The sequence below is a fragment of the Pipra filicauda genome, unplaced genomic scaffold, assembly GCF_003945595.2.
Source record: "Pipra filicauda isolate LSUMZ 115617 unplaced genomic scaffold, ASM394559v2 scaffold232_size1229904_pilon, whole genome shotgun sequence".
In the NCBI taxonomy this organism is placed as follows: domain Eukaryota; kingdom Metazoa; phylum Chordata; class Aves; order Passeriformes; family Pipridae; genus Pipra; species Pipra filicauda.
This window is the reverse complement of record NW_024104346.1, coordinates 998,215-1,022,508: the sequence shown is the minus strand read 5'-3', so window position 1 is coordinate 1,022,508 and position 24,294 is coordinate 998,215. Positions and strand designations below refer to the sequence as shown.

General features: G+C 48.9%; 1 protein-coding gene across 3 annotated transcripts; it reads right to left on the bottom strand.

Moving 5' to 3' along the window:
• Positions 1–865: 865 nt before the first annotated feature.
• Positions 866–24,150, bottom strand: THRAP3 (thyroid hormone receptor associated protein 3). 3 transcript variants are annotated; one of them, XM_027719311.2, is made up of 13 exons: positions 24,115–24,150; positions 20,109–20,174; positions 16,863–16,978; positions 13,296–13,456; positions 9,734–10,639; positions 7,636–8,376; positions 6,890–7,062; positions 6,352–6,463; positions 6,019–6,103; positions 3,690–3,874; positions 2,918–3,110; positions 2,617–2,766; positions 866–2,361 (listed from the first exon to the last, which is right to left on the bottom strand). In XM_027719311.2, the coding sequence occupies exons 4-13, from the start codon at positions 13,430–13,432 to the stop codon at positions 2,140–2,142; spliced, it is 2,904 nt and encodes a 967-aa protein (XP_027575112.1). In that variant the 5' UTR covers positions 13,433–13,456; positions 16,863–16,978; positions 20,109–20,174; positions 24,115–24,150; the 3' UTR covers positions 866–2,139. The 3 variants fall into 3 exon arrangements, with proteins under 3 accessions (XP_027575112.1, XP_027575106.1, XP_027575114.1); XM_027719305.2 differs by having other exon boundaries at positions 16,896–16,978; XM_027719313.2 differs by having other exon boundaries at positions 2,617–2,763; positions 16,896–16,978.
• Positions 24,151–24,294: the final 144 nt, after the last annotated feature.

The following is a 24,294-nucleotide window of genomic DNA, read 5'->3' as shown; positions in this document are numbered from 1 at the left end:
ACCTTGGGCTGGAGGGGAAGTGAAACCCAAACCGCGGAGGGGCCGAAACCCACAGACCGCGAGCGCAGGGGGTGGCGTGGCCGCGGTCCCTCCACGGGCCGGGATGTCACTGTGACACTGTGACACTGTGACACCGCTGCTCCGGCCGGGCCTGGCCAGCACCTGGCCCAGGAGGCAGCACAGATATTCCTTTTGGCCAAACTCATCCAACCCAGCAATCCTGAGCCCCGAGCAGGGGTTGGGGATCGGCCGTGGGCAGAGAAGGGCGATGGAGGGGAGGTTTCATTGCTGCAATTCCCAGGGTGACCCCTCAGGGAACTGGGAACACCGGGCCCCCCTTTCCTTAGGTCAGCTCGAGGTCAAGCATGAGGTGAAGCAGCCGCCGTTACCCCACACCTCTGTCCCGACAGCTCTTGGCCGTCACCCCACGGCGCCGGGAAAGCTGCTCTGCCCCTGGGCATGCCCTGAACCGCCCCAAGGCCACACACCCAGCACCCAGCTCGGCTGTGGGAAGGGATGGAGCTGCTCCCATGCGTGGGTGACACAAGCCCTGCTGGCAGCAGGCCGGGGAAGGGCCCGTGGCTGTGTCACCTCTGTCCCCAGGCAATTAGTGCCAAAACAGGGACTGAAAGGTCTATTAACGCATAAAACCCAACAGGGAGTTGCTTTCATACCTGGGTCAGGCCAGCACAAACCCCTGGTTTGTGCCCCTGCTGCTCTGTGACAGTGAGGGCACCCGGCTGGGCTTCCCCTTCCACCCCTGGTGTCCCTCCAACCTCTCCTCCAGGACCACTGTGTCCCTCAGCTCCCCTGCAGCTCCAGGCACTCGGCTCTTCTGGCGACTCAGGACACAAACCAAGCAGAGTTACACCTACTACGTATTTTATTGTATTTTATTTGCATAAACAAACTTCGGGGCTTTGCTAAACAGGAACTGTTCAAGTCAAAACAAACCAAACTCTAGCTGGTGTGTGGGGAACAGCACAGCAATCCTGGGGAGGGGGAGAGGGGAGCGTGGGCACGGCTGTGCCTCCCCGCCCAGGCTCAAACCCGGCCGGGAACCATCTGCAAACTGCTCCAGGGTATTCTTAAAGCAGAAGATAAAAAGAAACACATCCTAAGGGCTGTCCTCAATCAGCTCAGGAGGGATCTGCCTTTTGGTTTTATAAAAAGATTAATAAAAAATATTGAAAAATTCTCATCTCCATTTATATTTTTTCCCCAAGTAGAATTCGGAAGTTCCTTAGAAAACTGTCATCTTGGAAAGGGCACTCAGGTCACAACCAGCTGCAGGGAGGAGACACAAATGCTACAAGCAGTTTGGGGTCCAGCACACACCAGGCCTAACAGTGAACACAAACAATGGCCAGAAGTAGGGTGTAATTTTTTTTTTTCTCTTTAAAACCATGCTAATTTTGTTAACTTCCAACATAAAAGGAAAACAATCATTTTTAAAAGGCCCTAAACTCAACTGTTACATAAAAAAAAAAAAAAAAAAAAGTTAAAAAAAAATCATAGCAGTTTGGTCCCAACAAGTGAATATTTAGATGTTTACTCACATGCTTCATTGTTTTCCTATTTATAAGAACCAAAAATAGTTTCCAAAATTATCTTTGAATTGATGTCGCTACGTACGTAAAGGCCTAAAATAAGCAGAGTATGAATTTAGAAAACTGAATACACAATAGGGAGGAAAATTTGAGCGGGTGAGCAAACCCCGACCGTCACTGGGTCAAATTATAAAAGAGAAACAAATGTCAGGACTGGTGGGGTCAGGTGGGCACAAACCGAAACCACATCGTCCTCAACGCCTGTTACCAAAAAATAACCAACCATCTGTAAGGTCACAGAGGAGGGAAAATCTGGGATCTCACCCAGTGCTTGAGACCGTATCCAGTCCAGAGGGGAAGTCTTTGGGAAGAGAAACTCCAGGAGTGGATCCGAGCATAAATGATGGGTCAGTCAGTCCCAGTCCGTGCCTGGGGAGGCTGAACTCTGGCGATGCGGTTCACTAACGTCGGGATCGCTTCCGAGCTCCTCTCCAGGGCCCTGCTCAGCCCCCGGGGATCCCCCGGGCACTCCAGCACCGGCCTGGGCCCCCCTCCCGCCGGGGCTCCCGGAACCGCGCGGGCCCCGTGGCTACTCGGCCGCCGTCTGCAGGTTGTCCTTCTCCTCCCGGTTCTCCGTCCCGCTCTCGTCGTCCTCGATCTCCCCTTCCTCCCCGCTGAACTTGTCGTGAGCCCACTTGGGGCTGGTGCTGGACTTGCGGAACATGAAGCGGCCCCGGCCCCGGGGGAAGGCGCCGCGGCCGCGGCCCCGGCTCACCCACTTGTCCGCGGCCTCGCCCTCCCGGTCGTCGTGCTGCAGGGTGAGACAGGACAGCAGGTGAGACAGGCTGACACAACCCTGGCACCTGTCTCCCACTGCCCTGTGCCAGCCACTTGGTGGAATCCACTCTACAAGGAGCAGGAACGAGCTCTCTCTAGGCAGAGCCAGCAGCTTCCTGTGACCCGAAGCCTTCCCCGGTGGGTTAGGGACAGCCGGTGCTTTCACCTCGAAAGCATCTGAGACCAGACACACCTGGAGCACACAGGTGTTTCAGCACCAGGTACGTACCAGGTAGTACTTCTTGCTCTTAGGTGTGTACTCGGGGTCCCACTCCTCCTCTCTGCTCCGCTTCTGGAAGTCGTTGTTGCCGCCGCTGTTGCTGTTGTTGTTGCCTGAAAAGTTGCCTCTGCCCCATCCTCTCCCTCGAGCTCTGAACTGCTGCAACGGCAACACAGAGCAGAAAAACAGTAAGGTTTCAGAGGCAGTGCCCTCCCATCCCAGCCACGTTCCAGGGCTTCCAGGAGATCCAGCATCCCTTCCTGCCCACTTTGGGAATCAACCCTTGGGCCAGGGGGTGGAGAACACTTACAAAGGTCCCTCTTGCTCTTCCTCTCTCATTTGGGCCAGTGAACTCCTTTGTCCCAAGCCGGGACTTGTCGAAGCCTGTGGAGCTCTCCTCCCTCTCCTCAGTCTCCTCGGGATACTCCTCTCCTTTGACTGAGTGAGAGGACCACGAGGATGATGAACTGGATCTGGATCTCTCACGCACCCGTCGGTGTTTCCTGTTCCAGTGATGGGAAATGCAGGGAGGGGAACACCAACAGGGTTAGGAACTCAGCTGTGACCCACCTGATACAGAACCAGTGTGTCATCACTCCCTTATCAATGCCACTACAAGAGGAAAAGCCACAGGAAGAGCTCAGGTTCTAACACGGGGCCCAAGTGCTCTCCAGAAGGAACTTGTTGCTCCTTCCTAACGTGTTCACACCATCTGCTCTGAGCTAAGCATGCATCCACAGAGTTTTAGTCAATGGAAAATTAGGCTAATAGAGAATTATTAAATTAACATCAAAGCCAAGTCATTTCAACGTGGCTGTTCTGACACAACAGGAACAAGAAGGAAAAGTGACTCACCCATCCTGACACATGGAGCCTTCCCATTTACCTTTTACAGTTACTTAGTGTTTCACACAGATACAATGATATCGAGAGGACACGCAGAGGGGGAACTCAGGCCACTGGAGCAGTTACGTCCCAGGTGCACCACCCTGTGTACAACTGTGTGCACACGATGTCGTCTCCAACCTGAGCAGCAGAGACACGAGAGGCAGAAGGAAATGGCTACTGGGTTTCCTACATACTTTTTCTTTGAGCCTTTGTGACTTTTCTCCGTTTTCTCAGTTGATCTTTCCCTTGAGTGACTTGAATCTCTCGAGTCCACCGACTCCCTGGATTTATCCCGTTTAAGATCTCTTTCCTTATGTTTTTTACGGCGTTCAATATCAAGGCGCAGATCAACAGGGTCGTCCTTATATTTCCCTTCAGCCTACAAAGGCAGGGGAGAGGGGAGAGTTGAACACAAGGTCTGCAGTGCCCCAGCTCAGCACCATTTACTTTGCTACTGACTGCACAGACTTCTGAAGAACTGGAGTTTAACTGAACTCTAATCAATATTCCATTTTAAAATGTAAAATAATGCACTATTATAAAATAAGTTTTCATTTGTCTGAATTCAAATTTCCTACACTTAAGATCACTGCTTTTTAAACTTTCAATTTCCTCTTTAAACAGCATTAGAATAAACAGCCTGGAACAGGGGAGGGAGACATGGAAGCTGGCATTTATTGTACACCACAGCCAGGGAGAGATGTGAACAACCTGGGAATCCCATCCAGCTGCTTATGTGTCACCACTACAATGTGGCAGAGCTGCCCAAGAGCTCGTGGACCCCAGACCTGGAAGTGGCACTTCAGGAGAAATAAAAGCTGTTTGCTGCTTGGAGACACCCAAAATTGCAATTACTGATCCAAGGGGTCTGTGAGAAGGCCAAACATCCCATGGACAGGGAGGCTTTACTACGTCTGTCAGGGGGATTGACTCGGTGCAGACATCACCTACAACTCCTCCCCCCGGGCTGGAGGCACCGTGTGACAGCTGCTCCACACAGCTAAAGCAAGCTGGTGTTTCACAGAGCAAAAAACCCACCAGCTGCATGAAAAATTAAAAATAAATTTACATCGCTAATTAAAAACAAACATAAAAACCACCTGGCAGTGCTTGCTGTGAGCTGTATTTAAATGGGTACTTCAGGAACGGATTAGGAGGTTCTCTGGGAAATGAGCAGTTGTGTTCCCTGTGTCTCCTTTGAGCCCCTGGGTGAGGTTCTGCTGCCTGCCCAAACTGACAGTGGCTGTGGTTCTGACAAGCAGCAGGAGGGCTGTGGGAAGCCTTACACCATATGTTGGTAACAACACCCAGCCATTGCTACTGCATTTACACAACACTCATCCTGGGAACTGTACGACTTGATATGCAACAGACATCACATTAATCGCCTTCAATCAAATACAAAAGGATTAGTAATTCTCTAGCTGTTAAATTTTTTACTTACATGAGTTTCTAACCACTTTTTTGTTTAAATAAATATGTCAAATAACGCAGGAGTGAGAGCAGGCATTTTGTTTTGGTATTTTGCTCTTCTACTTTCCCCAGGCAAAGAGCTTTAATTTCTACTCTGAGAATAAAACTGCTCCCAACACGGTGGATGACAGATAAGTGACAAAATCGGCAGCAGCTCCCTTATGTGGCACAGCAAACACCTATTTGGGTTTGGGAGGGCACGTCTGTTTCTCGGAGGGCTGGCGAGCTGTTTGGAAACCACGTTTATAACACACTCTGCCAAGCTGATGCTCAGAGTTCAGGCCCATCAAATCCATCTCACCATCGTCCATGTCAAGCCACAAGTGTGTTTGGAAAAAATCGAAAACAAATATGAAACAAGTAAGGTTTCAGCAGGACTGGTTAAAATCTCTTCAACGTAAATATGTATGAAGGTGAATAAACAAAGGTTAAAATCTCAAACATTTTACGTTAAGCCTTTTTTATGATTGTTTACAGTGAGTGCAATGGCTTAACATTCATCTACTCAGCAAAGCTAAAACACTCAATCCCAAATGCTCTGGATCTAAGACAAGTGCTGAATGTTAAAGTAACAGCAATCAACAGAAATTGTACAGTAAGTTGTTAGAACAAAATTTATCATCTGCTTAATAGTGTATCTGCTTTAGCTCAGCATTTAGTTTTACTTTCCTCTTTTTGACATGCATGTCTTTGAAAACATGGTTGGCAATATTGCACGTAACAATGGAGTTAATCATACTTACAAGCAGAAAAATATCACAAAAAGTCTCTTCTCTCATCATGGGCACTTGTTCCAAAAATCCTCTCTTTTTTCTCAAGCTCACCTCAATTGACTTTGGGGTCATTTACCATAGTCTAACCACTTCACAAAGGTTGTTGATACATTTTTATTAAAAATTAACCCTTTGTAGTTCATTTTTAGAATTATGCCCATCCTTAAAAGAAAAACACAAACTTAAGTAGAGAGTAATTTAAACAAAAACATCACTGTTAAGTTCATGCCCAATGCACTCATTTTGTTGAATTAAACTAATCAGAGTAACAGTTCACCTTGAAGCCAGGATCTCTGGAGCTTTTCGATTCCTCTTGAGAGAATCCATGTTTTCTAAAAGTACTGGGAGATATATCTATCCTCCTAAAAGCAAACAAAACACAGATATAACCTTACTTGTAAGAAGAATCTAAAGCTTTCAGATCAAATGCCATTTAAAGCAGACCAGTATTTCCAAAGGTACTTAAAACTCCCCATATTTTTCCCACTTTTTTTTTTTTTGGCTGAAGCTACCTATATATACTTGAATTATTCTGGAATTATTCCAGGGTTTAAGACAATGAAATCTGAAATACCCCAGCAATGTTAAAACAGTGTCTAATGGCACCAACCTGTGGATTTCAGGGCTCTTTTTGTTTTTAGCTGCATCTTGTTCCATTCCTTTCTTTAGATATTTGGTAAAGCGTTCGTTCAGGGTCATTGCTGAGGACCCAAAGTGATGCTCTGTCGGGGGGTTGAGGAAAGAAGTGCCAAAACATTAGTGCCAGTTTTGTAAAAAGACAAAGCCCATCCCAGCTGCAGGACAGTGAAGCACCGTGGGATGAGCTGTAATGCTGCTGACAAATTCCAGTTTCAATCTTTAGTGTTTCAGTGAAATGAGCAATTCCTGCCAGCGAGTCACAAATTCACCAGAACACACAATTCTAAATCACACACTCTGAACAGTTCTCAGGTAAAGACAGGAACACCTTCTGCCTGTGCAGAAAGGTATTTATGTAAATAAAGATGATCATGATCGGGCTGTCAGTCTCATCTCTGGAATATCTGCTGGAAAACAACTCTGGGCATTAACCAGAGTGCACAGACCCCAGTTATTTGTACAAGGGAGGAGTGAACCTTCCCCTGAGGACACGTGGACTCGTGACCCACCTCTTACATGATGGACTATAGTCACTATGTGCTGAGCAAACAGTTCAGAAGGGCTTCGCTGCGACTGAGCCGACTGGATGTGATGGAAAATGGAACGGAATTCCTGCTCTTTCTTGTTGCTGTGCACGAGGTCCCGGCAGAGCTTGCGCTCCTGAGCCAAGATGCCACTGGGACTGGGAAGAGAACAGAGCACAACAAAGAGAAGAAGGGGGTCAAGGTGATTAATGCTGCAGGAGCTGGAAGCTGACTGATGCTTTAATGTAGGATTGGGAAGGCTCCTGAGAACACTCCACAGTGTGAGCCAGGAGCTTCCTTAAACACCCCCAAACACACTGACCCGGGTTATTGGGATAATTCAGGTCACTGTTATTCTGTAATGCTGTGTGGAGAGTAAGAGCAGTAAAACACACTGCAGCAAATCACCAGGATTTACCCAGCAGAGTAACTTCACTGCACAACTCAGCTTCTGGCAGCCAGAAGCCACTGAGTACCTGACTCCACCTGGGACTCCTCCCAGAGCCCCATGTGGCACAGAACTGGAGGCACAAGCATTGACATCCTGAACTGATCTTACACCCAGTCATAGAAAAGGTTAGGGCAAAGTTAATCTCTAGCTCCCAAGATCACAAACTGTGATGCAATATTGCTTAGCCTTCCTCACACTTGGCAAGCACATGGGGATCTCAGGAAGAGAAACAGGAAAAAACATCACTATTGAGACTCCTCAAAAGCCAGCAGCCCCTTACCGTGCAAGGTCCTCATCGAAGGAATCCATCCGAATATTGACCTGGGCCTCACGGGTAATGGAAAAGGAGGATTTGCCAGGAGCCAGCCCCTCCACTTTGGTACCTGGCTTTTCCTTCACCTCAGAAGGTTTCCTTGGGGGGGGGGAAGAGCTTTTTTCCTGGCTTGATTTGTAAGTGGTCACTCTAAAATTCTTTTCAGGAACAAAGCCCCTGTGACCAGGTTCAGCTCTCTTGGATCCTGGTCTCTCTTCCTTTTTGGACCTTTCAGAATAGCTTTCCTCCTCCATTTCATCAGATTTCCTTTGTTTCTCCTTTCCAGGTGGCAGGAAAACCACACCTTCCCATTTTCCTGACCTATCCTCTTCTTGATTTTTACTTGAAGTCGTCACAACTTTAGACATAAATTTGGGCTCGTCGTCAAATTCCGAATCTTTCCGGCCTTTTCCCTTGTCTTTCTTGTCCTGCTCATCCGTTTCCTCTTTGCCATAATGACCTTCCTTGTGGAACTCCGGGACCTTAATCTTGTCGAAGTCATCCCGGAATTTGTAGCGCTTGGGGGACTGGCTGCCACGGTATCCCTTCTCCGAGTCAGCTTTGGAGCCATACGAGTCAGACTTTGCCTTTCCATCTGCTGATCCCAACTCAGAGAAATTCCCTTTTTCTTTACTTTTTTCTTTCTCGACATTTGTTACTTTCTGGTCTTTGTCTTTCCCATTCTCAGCCTTCTGCTCTTCCAGATACCTGGTCACAAAACATTACAGGAGTTTTCATATTAGAGATCAACGAGGTCAATGAGTCAGTTCAAAGAGTCAAACTTCAGAGAACACCAAGCTATGCATGTACAGAAAGCTTCCTCTAGGCCCTAAAATAGTTAAAATGTCAAACTCAGCCTCGATTTAGACTTTAGTTCTCACTGAATTCAGCAAATACACAAGGAAATGGATATGCAGGACCAATGAAATGAGGCTCAAGAACAAATCAAACCCAGCTGACCCACAGATGCATTGGAAGGAAAAGAGGAACATCTTACCCACTCTGTTTATTTACTTACAAACCTGGTTCAGGAGAACAACACATCAAACCTTTCAAACTGGGCTGTTCTGCTTTAAACAACACACTGGAAATAAAAGCCTCAAAAGCTACTTCAAATTTGGGATGCAAGTTTCATAGGTAAGCTAAATATTTCATGACAGACTGCAAATACAAATAAAAGCAAACAGGTTAACAAGGAGAATGTGCTGCTGGGAGAGATAAAACACTTCTGGTGAGAACAATTCAGGTGGTTTATAGCATCAGAACAGTTTTAAAGCATTCACAAAGCAAACCCTGGCTCTGGGAAACAGAGCCATGGACATCAGCTCAGTGCTTGGGAAAGCCCAAACAACAGTCACAGGGTTTTTTTTCCCTTTTCTTCTTAAATTTCAGACATCCTTGATATAGAATGAGATCAAAACAACTCTAAAAATAATAAGGATCTGAAATCACTTGTGAATGGCGTCACATCTTTTGAACCAAAGCATCACCTTCAGGCACAATCTGCAGTGGGCTATCCAAGAGAATCATGGAAGCAGATGCCTTCTGCATGGAAGGATGTCTTTATTTTAGGGACGATCTTGGTGCTTTAATTTCCCATCCTACCCACATACACAGGCTCAGGCACTGCAGCTGCACCTGCCTCGGGCTGTTTGCAGCAGGACATGCAGTAGGATTTAATGAATTTCTTCTAATTTATAGTATGTAAGGCAATTCCAGAATGCAACACTAAAAACGTCTTTTACTGACACATAAATAACTTGGGAAATGCAGCTTCCAGCTGCCAGGAAATCTCCTTGGGCACATCTTCAAGTATTCACGGGCTATGAATACTTTTGCAGGGAACATATACAATCTTTAGAACTATCCAAGTTGGAAAACCAACCCCAAGTTCCTACAAACTCAGGGCTCGGTCTGTATTTTGCTCTGTAGCTTGGACAGAACCAGCCCCCAGCTGGAGCCTGCCCCAGAGCCCTCTCCCCGCTCACAGAGAGTGCCCACACGTGCAGCTGGCTCCTCAAAAACAACACAAAAAGCAACCCAGCACCACAAACACATCACTTGCCTCTTGGAGAAGGCTCCTCCCCCGGGAGCTGTGCCTTCCTCCTTCGGAGCGGCCCCGTACAGCGAACTGACCGGCGTGGGGCTTTTGCACACCGGGCTCTTCCTGGTGGGGCTCAATCCCGCCGAGCCGTGCTCGAAGGGGCTCTGGTGGGAGCCCCCCTGGAAGGAGCCGGAGCCGCTCTGGGCGGCAGAGCCCATCGGGGACGGGCTGGAGCGCGGCGGGCTCTGCTTCTGCACGGGGCTGGGCCGGGGCGAGCGGCGCCGCACCACCACCGACTGCAGCGGGCTCTTGAGCGCGGGGCTGCGCTCCCGCGGGCTCAGCTCCGACACCGAGCCCCTGGACGCGGAGCCCGCGCCGTAGCCGCTCACGTCTTGCCATGGTTTCGATCCCTCGGATGCCTTGGCGTCTTGAGCCCCCGCTCCTGAGAACGGCTGCTCCTTGGACTCGTCTCCTTGGCTCTCCCCCGCAGCCTGGGACGCGCGGGCGTCCTTGGAGGAGGACTTCTTCTCCTTCCCGGATTTGCGCTTGGAAGACTCGACCCGGCTGTGGTTCGAGGAGGAGCGGGAGGAGGAGGACCTCCTCGAGCGGTCGGAAGATGACTTGTCGGAATTCCTGGAATGGCTCCTGGAGCGCGGGGACGGAGACCTCCTCTTGGGCGAGCGGGAGCGCGAGCGGCCCCGGCGAGGGCTGTAGGCCTGGCGGTAGTTCTGCCAGTTGGACCTGTAGTTCCCGTACCCGCCGCGGTTGTACTGGCCCCAGGGGTAAAACCCTCGGTTGCGGCCGCGGAAATAGTACGGCCTCCGGTATCCTCGGTTATGGCCCCGGAAATCCCGGTTCTGGTACACCCTGGGGTGGTTCCTCTCTCTGTTGTGAGATGGAGAGTATGATCTTGAACGAGACCTAGAACTGACAGAAGAAAAGAAGTTACGCAAATAGTTTTTGTGCTGGTTTGTTTTTAGAGTTTATTCCTCCGCCACAATTTGAATTTGAAAAGCTCATTTCTAAGATTCTAAAAGTAATTTCTTTGGTTTACCCCTATCTGACTGAGGTATTTCACTTTGCCATGAACACATTGCCGTGGAAATAACTTGTACCTGTGATACTGTCAAATATTTGACTTCAGGATCATTGCAGAGACCATAATAAGGCCATGTTGCTCTCCACTTTTCTGGGATGAACATGGTGTTATCCAGCTTCACAAAAAAGTGACAGATCTCAAACTCGGGAGCGGGACAACGGTGGGACACGCTGGTGCCACCAGAGGGAGCTGTGGGTGCCCCACCCGCATCCACAGAAACCGAATCCAAGAACACAAAGCCCTGGAAAAACACGGATTTCAGCGGCCGGGCATTAGGGGCTAATTGTCCCAGCGGTCTCTTCCATTAAATTGCTGGAGCTGCGGTTGTGTAACCACTGAAGGCTCCACCGTAGCTCAGATCCCAGAGCTGCAGGAAGGATTTCACAGCTGTTGGGAAAACAAACTTCCGCTCTAAGTCTCAGATTTTAGCCAATTTGCATTAGTGAAACACAGAAAGTGTCCAAACTAAGAAGCTGAAATAGAAAAGAGATTTTTCCAAACGGAATTTTAGTCAATAACATTCACTGGATCCATTTCCAAAGCCCTTCCTTACATTCTGAGCTTTGGCCCTTGGTCATATTCCAATGGACGTGGACTTCCTCACACAGACTTGTGCTGCCTCTCCCACCCCAAACCCCCAGAACCAGCGGAGAACAACCTGCTGTTCAAATTCCTGCACCATTAGCACACGTGTGCAATCAGAGATGTATTTCAGTTCTGTTTTCATTTCCTCCTCCTACCAACCAGGTCACGATTTAGAAGGAAATTCTTATTCATACTCAGTCATCACTAGCAAACAGTTTAATGATCATTTTAACAGATGCTTTATCCTTTAAACAACCAAAAATCTTATCTGAGACACTTCTTCATTCAAGCAGAGGGAAAAGCAGAGGGGCAGGAGGCAAGAACCACTTATAACAAGCTCTAGTCCAAGGCCCGAGGAACACAGACGCTCAATTTTCAGACAACTGCTGCATCTGGGATCAATTATCAGCAGGGACCTGTTGCACGCCGCTTCCAAAGTCTGCTCCAGCGTTTTACAGAGGCTGCAGCAGGAAGACTTCACTCCAAAAGCAGCAGAGACTATTTACCAGAAAATTCTTTTGAAAATACAGTAAAAGTTATGCAGTAAAAGAAACACCACAAGTGATAATTCCCCCACCTCTGCCAGCCCCCGGAGCTGCTGGCACTGCACTGCTCCAGGGCTGAACCCCCAGCATTTACAAGAGGCAAAAGTGAGAAATAAAGTCATAGACAAGCAGGAAATAATAGGCAGACTCCAACATGGCATTGTAACTTTTAAGAAACAGCAAACCTACCAAAGGAAGAGTAAAACAGTTTGTGGTGCATCCTGAAGTGCACAGCAATGGACTTTTATGCCGAGATCCCACCAGACCTACCTCGGAGCACATCCCAAGGCCAGGCAGGGGGGCTGGGCTGGGCTGACCCCCTCCATTCTGAGGCTTTTTTGTTTTTTAAAAAGGAGTTATTTACAATGCAAAAGCAGCTTCAGCAGCAGCACAGAGGAAACAATCATGTTTGCACGAGTTGCCTTTGTTTTCAACTGCCAAAGTTCCTTCCCAGCTAGAGGATAGTCCCAGATGAGCATGGATCTTCCAGCATTCCAGCTCCCTTCTGCAAAGGACTCGCTTGGAAGCCTGCGAGAAGTCTCCGCCTCTGATTTAGTTTTGTCATGTCAGTCTTTCTCCAACTGTACATTCATTAGAGCCTCTGCATGTTAAAAATCCCTAACTGTTAACACTCCCATGTGCTCCCAGCCCAGCGTTTTCAGAATACGTGTCACTCATTGCAGTGAGAAAGCAGTGGAACACCATCACACCCCGCCCAGCTGGAATGGCTTTGCCAGGCACAGAATGCTTAGCCAAAAGGAAAGGAAAAACCAGATACCCAGGGAAGGCACGAGCCTCTAACTGGCCTGCTCAGAAGCAATTCAGGGAGGTAAGGACAACTATTACGCACATTAATGATTTCACAAAATCAACTCTAAGCAGCAAAATTATCTACTTTAACTCTCCAGAAGGATCATTTCTGTTACCTGGCTCTTGCATGTTGAGGGGAGGGGCAAGGGAACAAGGACTGCCCCCATCTTTCACAGCAGTGTCTTAAACTGACATTAAAACCTGTTTCACTTCATTTTCAGAGGAGGGAGGAAAACGTGACGTCTGGAAAGGCCCCTCGAGTCTGGGATCAATTACATTAAAAGCTTAAAAAAAGCGCCAAGAAATATCTTGACAATAAACATTTTGTTCTCCTAATTTATTTATTTATTCACCAGCTATTCCCCTAAGTCACTGAAAACACCCAAACAGCACAGGTTGGCAGGAAACAGCCCGAGACTCGGGGCTTTATCTGTCCTGGGATCAAATCAAAGTCTCTCCCTGGAAAAGAGTTAAGTGACAAACCAGCTGCACAGGGAGGAAAAGCCCCGTTCCACCCTTTGGCTCCGGGGCTGCCCACACTCACCTGAGCCTGCGCTTCCTGGAGCGTGAGATGGAGCGGGAACGGGAGCGGGACTTGGAGAAGGAGCGGGAGCGCGACCTCGACCCCGACCTCGAGCGGGAAGAACGGGATCCAGATTTGGATTTGTTTGTTTTAGACATCTTTGCAAGCACCTGTCAGTGCACCTGAGGGAAAGAGGGAAATAAAAGTATTTGAGAAATGAAGCATGTGGCTGATAGGAGAGAACAGTGCAATTCCATCTCACTGCAGTCACATCACTGCCAGTACAGCCAGCTGCCACTGCTAGGAATGTTTGAAGTGCCTGCTGAGAACAGATGAATGGTGCTGGGCTCAGAATAGAAGGTTTATTTCAGTCTAAGGAGGAAATCTGCAAAAAGAATAAAAGGCTTTAAACCCAGAGGATCACAACTGTGACTGTGACAGTGAAAAGCAGCACGTTAATGCAGCCCCAGGATGAGGCAGGGCCACCTTTGGGCAGGCAAAGCAGTCCCTGGAAGTGCAATTCCATCTCACTGCAGTCACATCACTGCCAGTACAGCCAGCTGCCACTGCTTCAAAGAGGGGAAAAAAGAAAAAGGCTTACCATTAAAAAACCAAAAAACCCACCCCCTGAACTCTTATCTAAACCTTCAGAAGGAATCACCAAAAAATGGATACTCCAAGATACAGGAATATGACCCTATTTGCACAGCTCTGCTCAGGTCCAATCCTGCCCTCTCTGCTGGTGCAGTTGCTGTGATCAGTCACCAGCATGGATCACCCAGTGAGGAGTTCTGTTGCAGCCAAAATAAATCAGATGTCCTTCCAAATATTCAGAGACAGAAGAGATTACACTGTAGCATTAAATGACTCAAAATAGCCATAATTATGAATTACCTGGGCTATTTTCAGGCACGTATCCAGGTAAAGATTAAAGAGTCCCTTAAAAGATGATTCAGGGAATAGTCTGACCACACATATGTTTGAGTTACACCCTCCCATCATCTATTCTCTTTTATCAACAAGCAAAATTTGCATTAATTGAGTATTGCATAAGTTATCAACAAACTTTTTAGCCAAAATGACTAATGAAAAAGAGTCAAAAATAAAAAGGAACTATATTAGTATAACTCCACCTACTTTTCACCCACTGATTAAAAATAGAGGCACTCAGGTACATAAACACAACTGATCAAGTACTGCTGCTGTTATGTCCATTTTAAGGAAATTCCAGAGGACTGACTTGCAATGCCTTTACTTCACTCTCCAAAATTACATATATGGTTATCAAATACTCCAACTTCTGCCAGGGCACTTCCAGGAAGAGCACAATGCCCAGTCCAGGAGTGACTGATGGGAGAGTGGGTGGTGGTTCATCACCAGAAATGAGACTTTCCAGAAACGGGAAGTTGGCTTTCATTTTAAAAAATCATGTTACGTGTTCCCATTCTTCCCTTTCACTATACTAAAGATGTTATATCAATTCCAGTACTATAATACATTCCACACCGGAAAGCACGCAGGAAAAAATAATAAAATTAATGCTTCCTGTTGTATTAGGAAACAATAAGTCGCCCCAGGGATGAAAACCAAAAGGCACTGTCACTGAGAACCAATGCTCATTCTTGTGCTTTTTCAGAGAAAGAATGTCTGAAAGGATCAGTTATAAGTATTTCCTTTTAATTTACTGAATGCATCTGTTGAACCAGCAACACTTCCTACTCTGTTGGCCAAAACAACCCAGTGCTGAGCACTGGAAACCAAAACACGAAAAAGAAGCAGAAGAAATAAATGGTAACAGGAACTACTAAAACATACGGAAGATGTTGCAGTAACTCCCAGGAAGTCCTGAAAAGACCCCCAAAATAGATTTTAAAAGTATCACTTTGAGCTGTTAAGGAGTCTTTGTCTTTCACTTTGATCCCCAGCACTTCCCAGCCTGGTATGTGCAACGTGTGCCAAACGTCTTGGAAGGGTTTGTTATCTCTGCCAACACTTTGAATGTTGATTCATTCCAGACACGTGAGGTAACTCCTACTGGAATAGAAACTGAGTTGCTGTGCTCTATCAGCACTGAAAAGGTTAAACAAACTGAACACTGGAGGCAGGTCAGCTCCCCTGAGTTAACTGAGGTTGTAAACTTATTGTGATGTACATTTAGTTGTTCTAAGAGTGACTGACCCAGATAAAATGTGTTCAGCACAAAACCCTGCTCTGAAAGAATCTCTTCTTATAAAAGGGATTTTAGAAATATACTTTTGAAATAAAGAGGTGCCTGTAAGTGAAGCAAAGGCAAACTCTGAGAACAGCAGTGGCTGCTCACTCCCATTCCCATTTTTCCCCTGCCCAGGGAGTTGTGCCCAAGGCACAAGGCTCAGAAGAACGTGTCTGGCCCTGAGCAGGAACTGCAGCAGAAGCATTTACACAGTGCTATGGAGACCTGTCCTTACAATCTGCTCTGCCAGAGTCCCATTTCCTTCCTGCCCACAGCTACAGAACCACCATCCCTGGCCCCAGCTCCATCTGTGCCTGGGGAGGGACAGGGCTGATCCTGCTCCTGCTCCAGGTCCCCTCACAAGCGTGACTGCACACATCTGGAGGGTATGTCCTGCTGGAAACACTGCCAGGGGTTTGCAACACTGCTTTTCAGTTTGTCTTGTCTGCAGAGCCCCAGTTCTAAGCCATCCAGCAGGTCTCCCCAGGGAGCAGAGTCTTGCATCCCAAATTATCGGCACTGATCTGAGCGTGCTGAGTTTAAAAGTTCTGGTAAGGCATTACCTTGCTGGAAACTTGATCTGCCATAAAAAACCACTGTATGGAGCACTTCTTTGCCTTCTCCATTCCTAAGTCCTCAGGGCAATCCAGCACAGCACTCGGAGATGGAAACAATAGAGGAACAAATGCTCCCACTGAGGGACCACGATGGACTTTGCCCGGAAGACAAACTATTGTCAGGAAACAGTGGCAGGAAAGTTAATGTTTTACCTCCTGACAGATCTCAAAAGAGCAGCTGAACTCTGCTCCACAGCAACAAAAAGGTCACCACTGAGAGTCTCTCACTGCTGTGCACTTCCATGAGCTTCCACAGCTTTGGAATTTAAATATTCACGATAGTTAAGAACTTCTATGGCCACTGACTGAAATCACTGCAATGCTCCAGCAAAAAAACAAATGCTGGAGGAGGACACAGGAGCAGAATATGGGGTTTAACACAGACCAGTGTGACATGGAATAACCTGGCCAGTTAAGGTATCTGGGGGAAGCAGTCCTTTTCTCCCCCAAATTAACACGGTGTAAATCAATGTAGCATTAAAAAAAAACAAAAAGCAGGTACTACTTCTTCCAGGACATCCGAGATTATTTCACTAAACTGTTCTAGTTTACCCTTCTATTTAGCAGTTATTTGGGAAGACAGGCCCAAACATTCCAAGACATGAGGTCGAGATTTTTCTTCTAAACCTGTTCTGTACTTTTTGCACAGCAACATTAAGAATGAAAGCAGAATTCAAGCAACAGTTTAACTTGCAGCACACCCAGGACAGAAAGGGATCTAAGAAGGTCTATTCCAAATCCCAAGACAAGCAGTTTTACCTCTTGTGAAGGCCTTTTCTGCTGTGTGCCTACCTGCTGGAGCAGGCTCACCCCTCACACCCTTCAGTCAGGTTTCAGAGTCTCAGCTTTGTCAGTTATGAAATCAGGAAGAAAACCTGAAATGAGAAGAAAACACACCTTTGTATGTGCATTTTTTGTGCTTACCACCAGTGATGAACAGGAGCCTGGCTGCCTTAAGCTCCTGCTGCACCCAAAACACTCATCAGATCCACATAAAGAAAAGCATGCACAGACTTTTTTAAAAATTATTTTTGCTGTTGTCTTGTCCACCTGTCTAAGTGTCCCTGAAGAAGAGAGATCTCACCTTATATCTTGCAAAGACCTTTGACTTTCAGCCTTTCACAGTGGCTGCCAGAAAAGAGTCTGCCATACCCATTTTTTCTTGCTGTGTGACAGAACACTTGGGGTTTGTTTGCTTCTTCACCTATTTCCCAAACACCACCATTACCACCAAGTTTTGGTACAATCTCCCTCAGAGGTGTTATCCAGAGTAGAAGCTGGATTCTCCTTCAGAAAGGAAAACTGTTCTGGTACTTGGAGAACTACTACAGAAAAAGGAACCAAGACAACACACAACAAGCAGGACTAGTAAACCTTTCTTCCAGACAGGGAAAGGAAAGTAGGAAACGTGGGAAAGCAAAGTAGGGAATGTGCTCAATGCTCTCTGCTGAGGCAGAAATCACAGTCCAGGAGTTTCTTATTCCAGAACACCGCAAAGAACATTTCCACGTGCCAAGTCAGGGGTCAACAGAAGAACATTGCGGGTTGCCACAATGCCTTTTTCCAGGAATTTGTTCCCTGTTTCCAACTGGCCTGTGTTACTTTACGACTCTTTCCATCTTCCACTCCTTTGTTTGAAGTCTTTCAGGCAGCACCGGGCGGGATTTCAGCCCCTTCCCAGCTGCTGCCGCAGAACAGCCCTGCCCAGAGCTGGCAGAAGCTCCAGCTGAGAGCACTCCATCCCGGGTGTCACCGAGGATTCCGGGCCTGGAGCACCACGGTGTGCCAGCTTGGGGGGGAACACAGCAGGGCCCTCCCAGCCAAAGCAGCTCTTTATTTGTGTTAGAGCTGTCTCTAACACACCGAGCACAAACCCCAAACCCCTGGAAACAAGGGACATGGCTTGTGTACGTACCTCAGAGCTGAGCTCAGCACTGTGACACTCCTTACCGTTGTTCCAGTTTATCACACCGTGTTTACAAACACTCCACTCATAAATATTAAATATTTTGTAAAAGCATTTGTAGGAAGCTCTACAGAATTGTGGCAGGAAAACAAAAACTTGCTTGTTCCTTTCTGTCCAGCATTTGAGTGAAGCTGTGGAGGTTTATTTTGCTGTAGGACCCAAAGCAAACGAGATGGCACCTCATTAGAGAGCACATTTCTGCCCGAGCCTCTTGGCATCCATTTGTGTTCTCCAGCACAGACATTCAGCTCGGGAGGAGCAGCTGAACTGCTCCTTCGTTTGCTCACAACAGCCTTCATTATCAGGGAACAAAAAAAAATTAATTCTCCTTCAGCCAGCTCTACAATTCCTAATCCCGAGCCCCAAAACCCAAACAAGATTAGTTCGTTCTAAAAAAAAAAAGAATAATCCTACACAGCACCTTACAAAGTGTGCTCTGTACAATGAGGCAACAGTATCACAGCAGAAATAAACTCAGGAAGGGTTGCAGCTCCCTGCACTCTCCTGAAGTGCAGCAGGAAGGGCAGAGTGCAGAGCACACTCCGGCTGTGTTAGCTCAGAAATCCAACTCCAACACCTCACTTCCTACTGGATTCTTCCTTTTCCAGCTAATTTTTGGTGCAAGACCAAACCTTAAGTATGTTCTTGATAGCCACCTGCACAGCTCTCACTGCCAGCCAGGAGGGAGCAAATTAAAATGTCATTGCCAATCAAATTTCATTGGGGAAACAAAAAGCAGAACAATTTCTCTTCCCAGATCAAGGATCCAGCGTCTGTTTTCAGGAGATTAATGACCCAAGTTAACTAAAGTTACATCTGCACCCACCAACCTCTTCAGCAAAAAATGTCCTGGACAACACTGTTAAAAAATGATCAAAAACCCCAAACAGTGTTCTGCTCTAACATGTGCCAAACACACTTTGGGGGAAAACACCCAGATTATTCTGCCAGGGCAAGAGAAGCTCAGGTTTGTCAGCAGCAGCTCCAATTTCTCTCTAGTCTGTGTGCTTTCAAATTAAGATTTTCCTCCAAGAATATTTGGGTTTTCACACCATTAAACTAATCCCTAAAGAAGTTTAATCCTGAACTCCAGCCCTGGGTTTGGATAATTAGAAGCAGGTTCTATGGAATGGCTGGAAGAATATTTACAGGTTCCCCTGGAAAGGACTGATTCTGCAGATTGCAGTGCTGAACAACCCCTTTCCACACAATTTGATCAGCTACAAACACCAATCAGTGACTTTAGTCCTGAAACTGGCTACTTAATAAAAAATATTTTATGTATCTTTGAGCTTATAAAGTCGTATGTTGTTATTCAGACAGTTTAGTGACAGGGAGCTCAAGGAAACAAATCCAAGAAAAAGCTGATTAGAAATCTGGATGGTTTTCTTACAGTAGTGAGGCAGTTGGAACTTCTGTTAAACACAGAAGAAAAACATCCATACTTAAAAAAAAAAAAAAAGGGGAAAAACCTGTTTTATCAGCTTTTTCCTTCCAAACCTACACAACTTGGGAAGAGAGAAGCAGAAAAATCAGGTGTTTCCCCAAATGTGGAAATTCTGTTTCCAAATAAACAGTAAATAATACAAAACCCAATTGATTTGGGGCTCTTTGGAATTTCTTCTGACATACACAGTAGAGTTACAGCCAGAACAGAATTTGTCCTGCAGGGTTACAACTCTTCACACTTTTAACCTACAGAAAAACAAGCTCCAGCAAATTTAATTTATAAGCTGAAAAATGCAGAACCACTCACATATTCTTGAGCCAGCACTTCATTTCCCTCTACCTTAACTTGAATCCTGCTTCCTCAGGGGAAAACAAGGAAAAGCATTTCCATGACCTGGTATAACATTTAAAGTTCTTTAAAAAAGAAATTTAAAAATCGTGGGGTTACTGTGAGCACAAGGCTCCAGACCAGGCCACCCCTACACTCTGCCAGACTACAGAGGGAACAGAGGGAAATGCCTGTCCACAGGAATGCTGTACACATGGAATAAGCTTATTTGAACAGCATTTTCCATGCCGTGTTCACGTACCTTGTACAAGTGTCCTATCAAGTCTGGTTCTGAACACTGCTTTTTTAGAAGCAATTGAGCTCTCACCTAAGTAAAAAAGGGAAAACAAAATTTAAACCACGCCAGATACCAACAAATCCTCGCATTTTACCAGTACAGAAAAGGATTCTGATACTAGTCATTCATCCCAGCACCATTTCCCAGTAAAAAAAAGGCTGCCAAAATAATTCCATCTAATCAGACAGTGCACAGACACATCCTTAACTCAGGAAACCAAGCTCATCCACAGCCCCACAGGAGCACTCACTGTAATTATTTTAGGTGTAGGTTACGAGGTACACGATGCCCACCTGCTATCATGTGTCCAGGTTAGAGACACCATTACTGCTGAGCCTCACTCCCTTGAGGACAGAATTCCAGCCTGACACACCCCCCCTCCCCATCACCTTTAATGCTCCCAGAGCAGACACACCTGGGGGGTTCCTTGCCCCGTTTTCCTCCCTCCTTTCACTCCCCCAAAGGCAGGAGGGCCCTGGAGCAGCAGCGGGAGGACTCTGGGGCCGAGCGAGCCCCGCACCCCTCGGTTACAGCAGGGGCTCCTCGGGGCTTGTGCAGCCACCTCACCCTGTAAATCATGGCAGGCTAAAAATGGCTGGGTGACGAATGTGGAGGAGAAATTGTGAGCAGGGCACTTGCTCTGGGATCACAGGAGCAGCAGCCACGAGCAGGGCTGAGCTCTCCTACGCCGGGGAGAGGCACAGAGTACGTCCATGTGTGACAGGACAAAGGGCACGGGCAGAAAACTCTTCCTTGGGTGGGAAACGACCCCCAGGCAGGGCCGGGTGTCATCTCTGTGGGCCATTATCTGAACTTTTTTGCTGTGGCCCGGCAGTTCCGGTTACCATGGAGGGAGGCAGCGCAAACACCATTCCCAGCTGGCACGAAACGTGATCCCGTGATTTCACTATTCATAGCTCTGACATGATAAAGCTAAATTAAGCAGGAACTCTTAACTTCTCCACCCTGCCAGCAGTGACTCCCTCTCCTCTGCTAACACAGTTTCCCTGGGAAGAGGGGAAGGATGTTTCCCTTACGGCAGGAGACTCCAGCCCCACACACCCCGCCTGTCATCCGGAAACAAAATGGCACCGGCTCCTTCCCAGGCACCCCCTCGGCCTGGCTCCAGCAGGAACACAGACCAGATGAGCTCCTGGGCCAGACAAACACCTTCCTCTCTTGGGACTCACTACAGAACCCCACTGAGCAGCCTAAGCCTCATTCCCAGGCCTGCCCAGGAACAGGGGCAGCTCAAGGTGCAGCAGCACAGCCCCACTGCCCACTGGCACCCGTCACACCATTCCCTGGCACCACCACCTGGCACGAGCTCCCTGGGACAGCTTTTGCAACCACCACCACCATTCTTCTCTATTCCAATGCCCATGGCCTGAACTATATGGCTGAATATCCTGAAATTCCTGCCTCATTGAGGAACTCCCTGTACCTCCGTAATTCCGAGGAAACCACACGACCCAAACCCCACGTTCCTGCCCTGGCATGTGCAGCCACTAAACACAGCTTGGGATATTGTAAACTTTTCCAGATTTGGAGAAAAAGTTCAAGGGCTACGAGGCTGCTCAAACAATTAATGAGTTCCAACACACCAACTGTCGTTACACAAAGACAAAGCCAAGTGAGCTGAAAAATACTCAAACTTCTGGTAAAACTGCACCGTTCTTTCAGGGATACGACCAGGGGCCACCACGGCCTTACAATGAAAAGCATCCTCAGGCTCATCCAGCCCTGCCCAGCATTCCTTAGTCCTCCCAAGGCAGTATTTCTTTTCCAGCAAAGAAAGTGGGAGCAGGTAAAACAAATTTAGATCTGCTGACGTACGTGGATCATCACTTATTCTATATCCTGATGTTTTATGTACATAACATTTTCTAATAGCAGCACCCATGAGAGAAGGTGTTCACCAGCTCTCCTGAGGCACATCAGCCTCAAACACCTTACCCTGGGCCCACAGGCCTGCCCTGGCCTGGAGGACAAAACTTAACTTTCATGAAAGAGAACTAGTAGTGAAGTTAAGGTCAGGGCACACAGGGAAACCTCTTCCCAGACATCACTTCCTGAAGCACTGACAGCACAACTACATTTTCCAGAGACACAGAGCTCAGGGAGAGGCAGAGAATCAGCACGGAAGGAGAACAGCAGGAAGAACCAGGGCATAACTCAGCAGAAACACGGGCAGTGCTCCCGCAGACACAGAGCACAGGCAGGGCCCCACTGCAGCCCTGACCTGCTCCTGCCAGCATGGCCTGAGGCACACGTGAAGTGCTGGAGCAGGACACAGAGGAACCTCGGAACACTCCAGGATAAGGCCCTGCCGTGTCCTAACACTCATTTTTCTGTCCCTACAGTGGACTCCCCTCAAGGCAACCTGAGAGGGGAAGTTTCAAACCATCTCTTGGCTGAGTGGAGCCCAGGTTATGGCACCCAAGCCCAGGAGCAGCTCTCCCAGCCCAGCACCCACAAAGGGCAGGGAAAGCCCACCCAAAATGTCACACCCCACCAACACTGACAGAGCACCTGCCCTCGCTCCCCCCAGGAGGGAACACTCAGGAGCCCTTCCAGAGAGCAACTGGACTATTAAATTGTCTGTGCTCTCAGCAAAGAGCAGCCTGGTGGGACCCTGCAGCAATAAAAGCTCTTCTCTCCCACCACCAGCCATGAGACAACCCAGAACATCTTCCAAACGTTGTTTACTTCAGGGAACAAACCTGTGCTTGTGCCACAGCACTCAGTACACCAGGGAGCTCCCCAGCTCTGACAACCCCACGGGGAAGCTGTTGCACACACACATAGACAAACAGGAGTTCACCTCCCAGGGCAGGACACTGGGAACAGCTTCACACAGAGAGGAGGTTTAGATCAGAGATTAAGGAGAAATCCTTCCCTGGGAGGGTGGGGAGGCCCTGGCACAGGTTGCCCAGAGAAGCTGTGGCTGCCCCTGGATCCCTGGAAGTGTCCAAGGCCAGGTTGGAGCAACCCGGGCTGGTGAGAGGTGTCCCTGCCCATGATAGGGGGCTTTGAAGCCCCTTCCAGCCCAAACCATCCTGTGACTCTATGGAGAACTGCTTATTCCAGACTTATCATGTCACCTTCTGGCACACAAACACCCAGAAACCCATCCAGGAGGAACTACAGTGACAACCACCTCGCGCAGAGTTTGGAATATATTTGTAGAAACCTCCAGCATGTTTATTTCCCTACAATAATAAAAACTAGAGGGGAAAAAACCTCTCGTCGCCCTGGGAGAAAGGAAGGCTCAGGGCTCACACGTGGGTCTGAGCCACCGCAACGCCCCTGCTGCCACATCACCTGAAGTTCTGCCAAACTTCACGTTCAAACAACACGATGCAGAGCGGCGAAGGCGAGGGCACAAATCCCCTCCGCCGCTCCGGGGGGAGGGCGGTGCCGAGCGCCGGTGAGTGACCCCGTTGGAGCCGCACACCGGCACACCCGGCCCGGGGCCCGCCCGCCTCCCCCGGCGGCGCCTCCCGAGCCGCGGCAGCACGACAGGACCGCGGGGGAACCTCCGGGGGCGCGGGGGGAGAACGGGGATGTCCCGGCATGGGGCAGGGGATGGGTCAGAGGGGACCGGAGCGGGACACGGGCGGCGTCGGGACAGGCCAGGGCGGGCCCCACGGGCCCGGGGAGGCGCCGAGGCCTGGCCGGGCCCGGCCCCGCCACGAGGCACGGCTGGGGCCGGGCCGGGGCGGCCCTGCGGGCTGCGAACGAGCCCCGCCCGGGGCACGGCGGGGCCGGGACGGCGCGGGGATGGCGCGGGGAGGCAGCGCCGCGGGGAGGCCCGGGCGGGGCGGGGGGCGCAGAGCCGGGCGGGCGCGGAGGGCCCGGCGTGAGAGGAAGGGGATGGGAAGGGAAGAGCGCGGTGGCGGCGGGGCAGGGTCGGGCACGGGGCACAGCCCGCAGGGCCCGGGGCCCCGCTCCCGCCGCTCTCACTCACCGGCCCCGCCGCGGCCGCTCCGCGCCAGGCGCCCCCCTCCGCCGCCGCCTCCTCGCGCACTTCCGGCCCGCGCGCGCGCGCTGCCCGCACCGCGGGGGCCGCCGGGAATCGTAGTCCGGCCCCCGCCGCGCTCCCGCTGCCCGCCGGCGCCACCGCACTACAGCTCCCGGCGCACCCCGC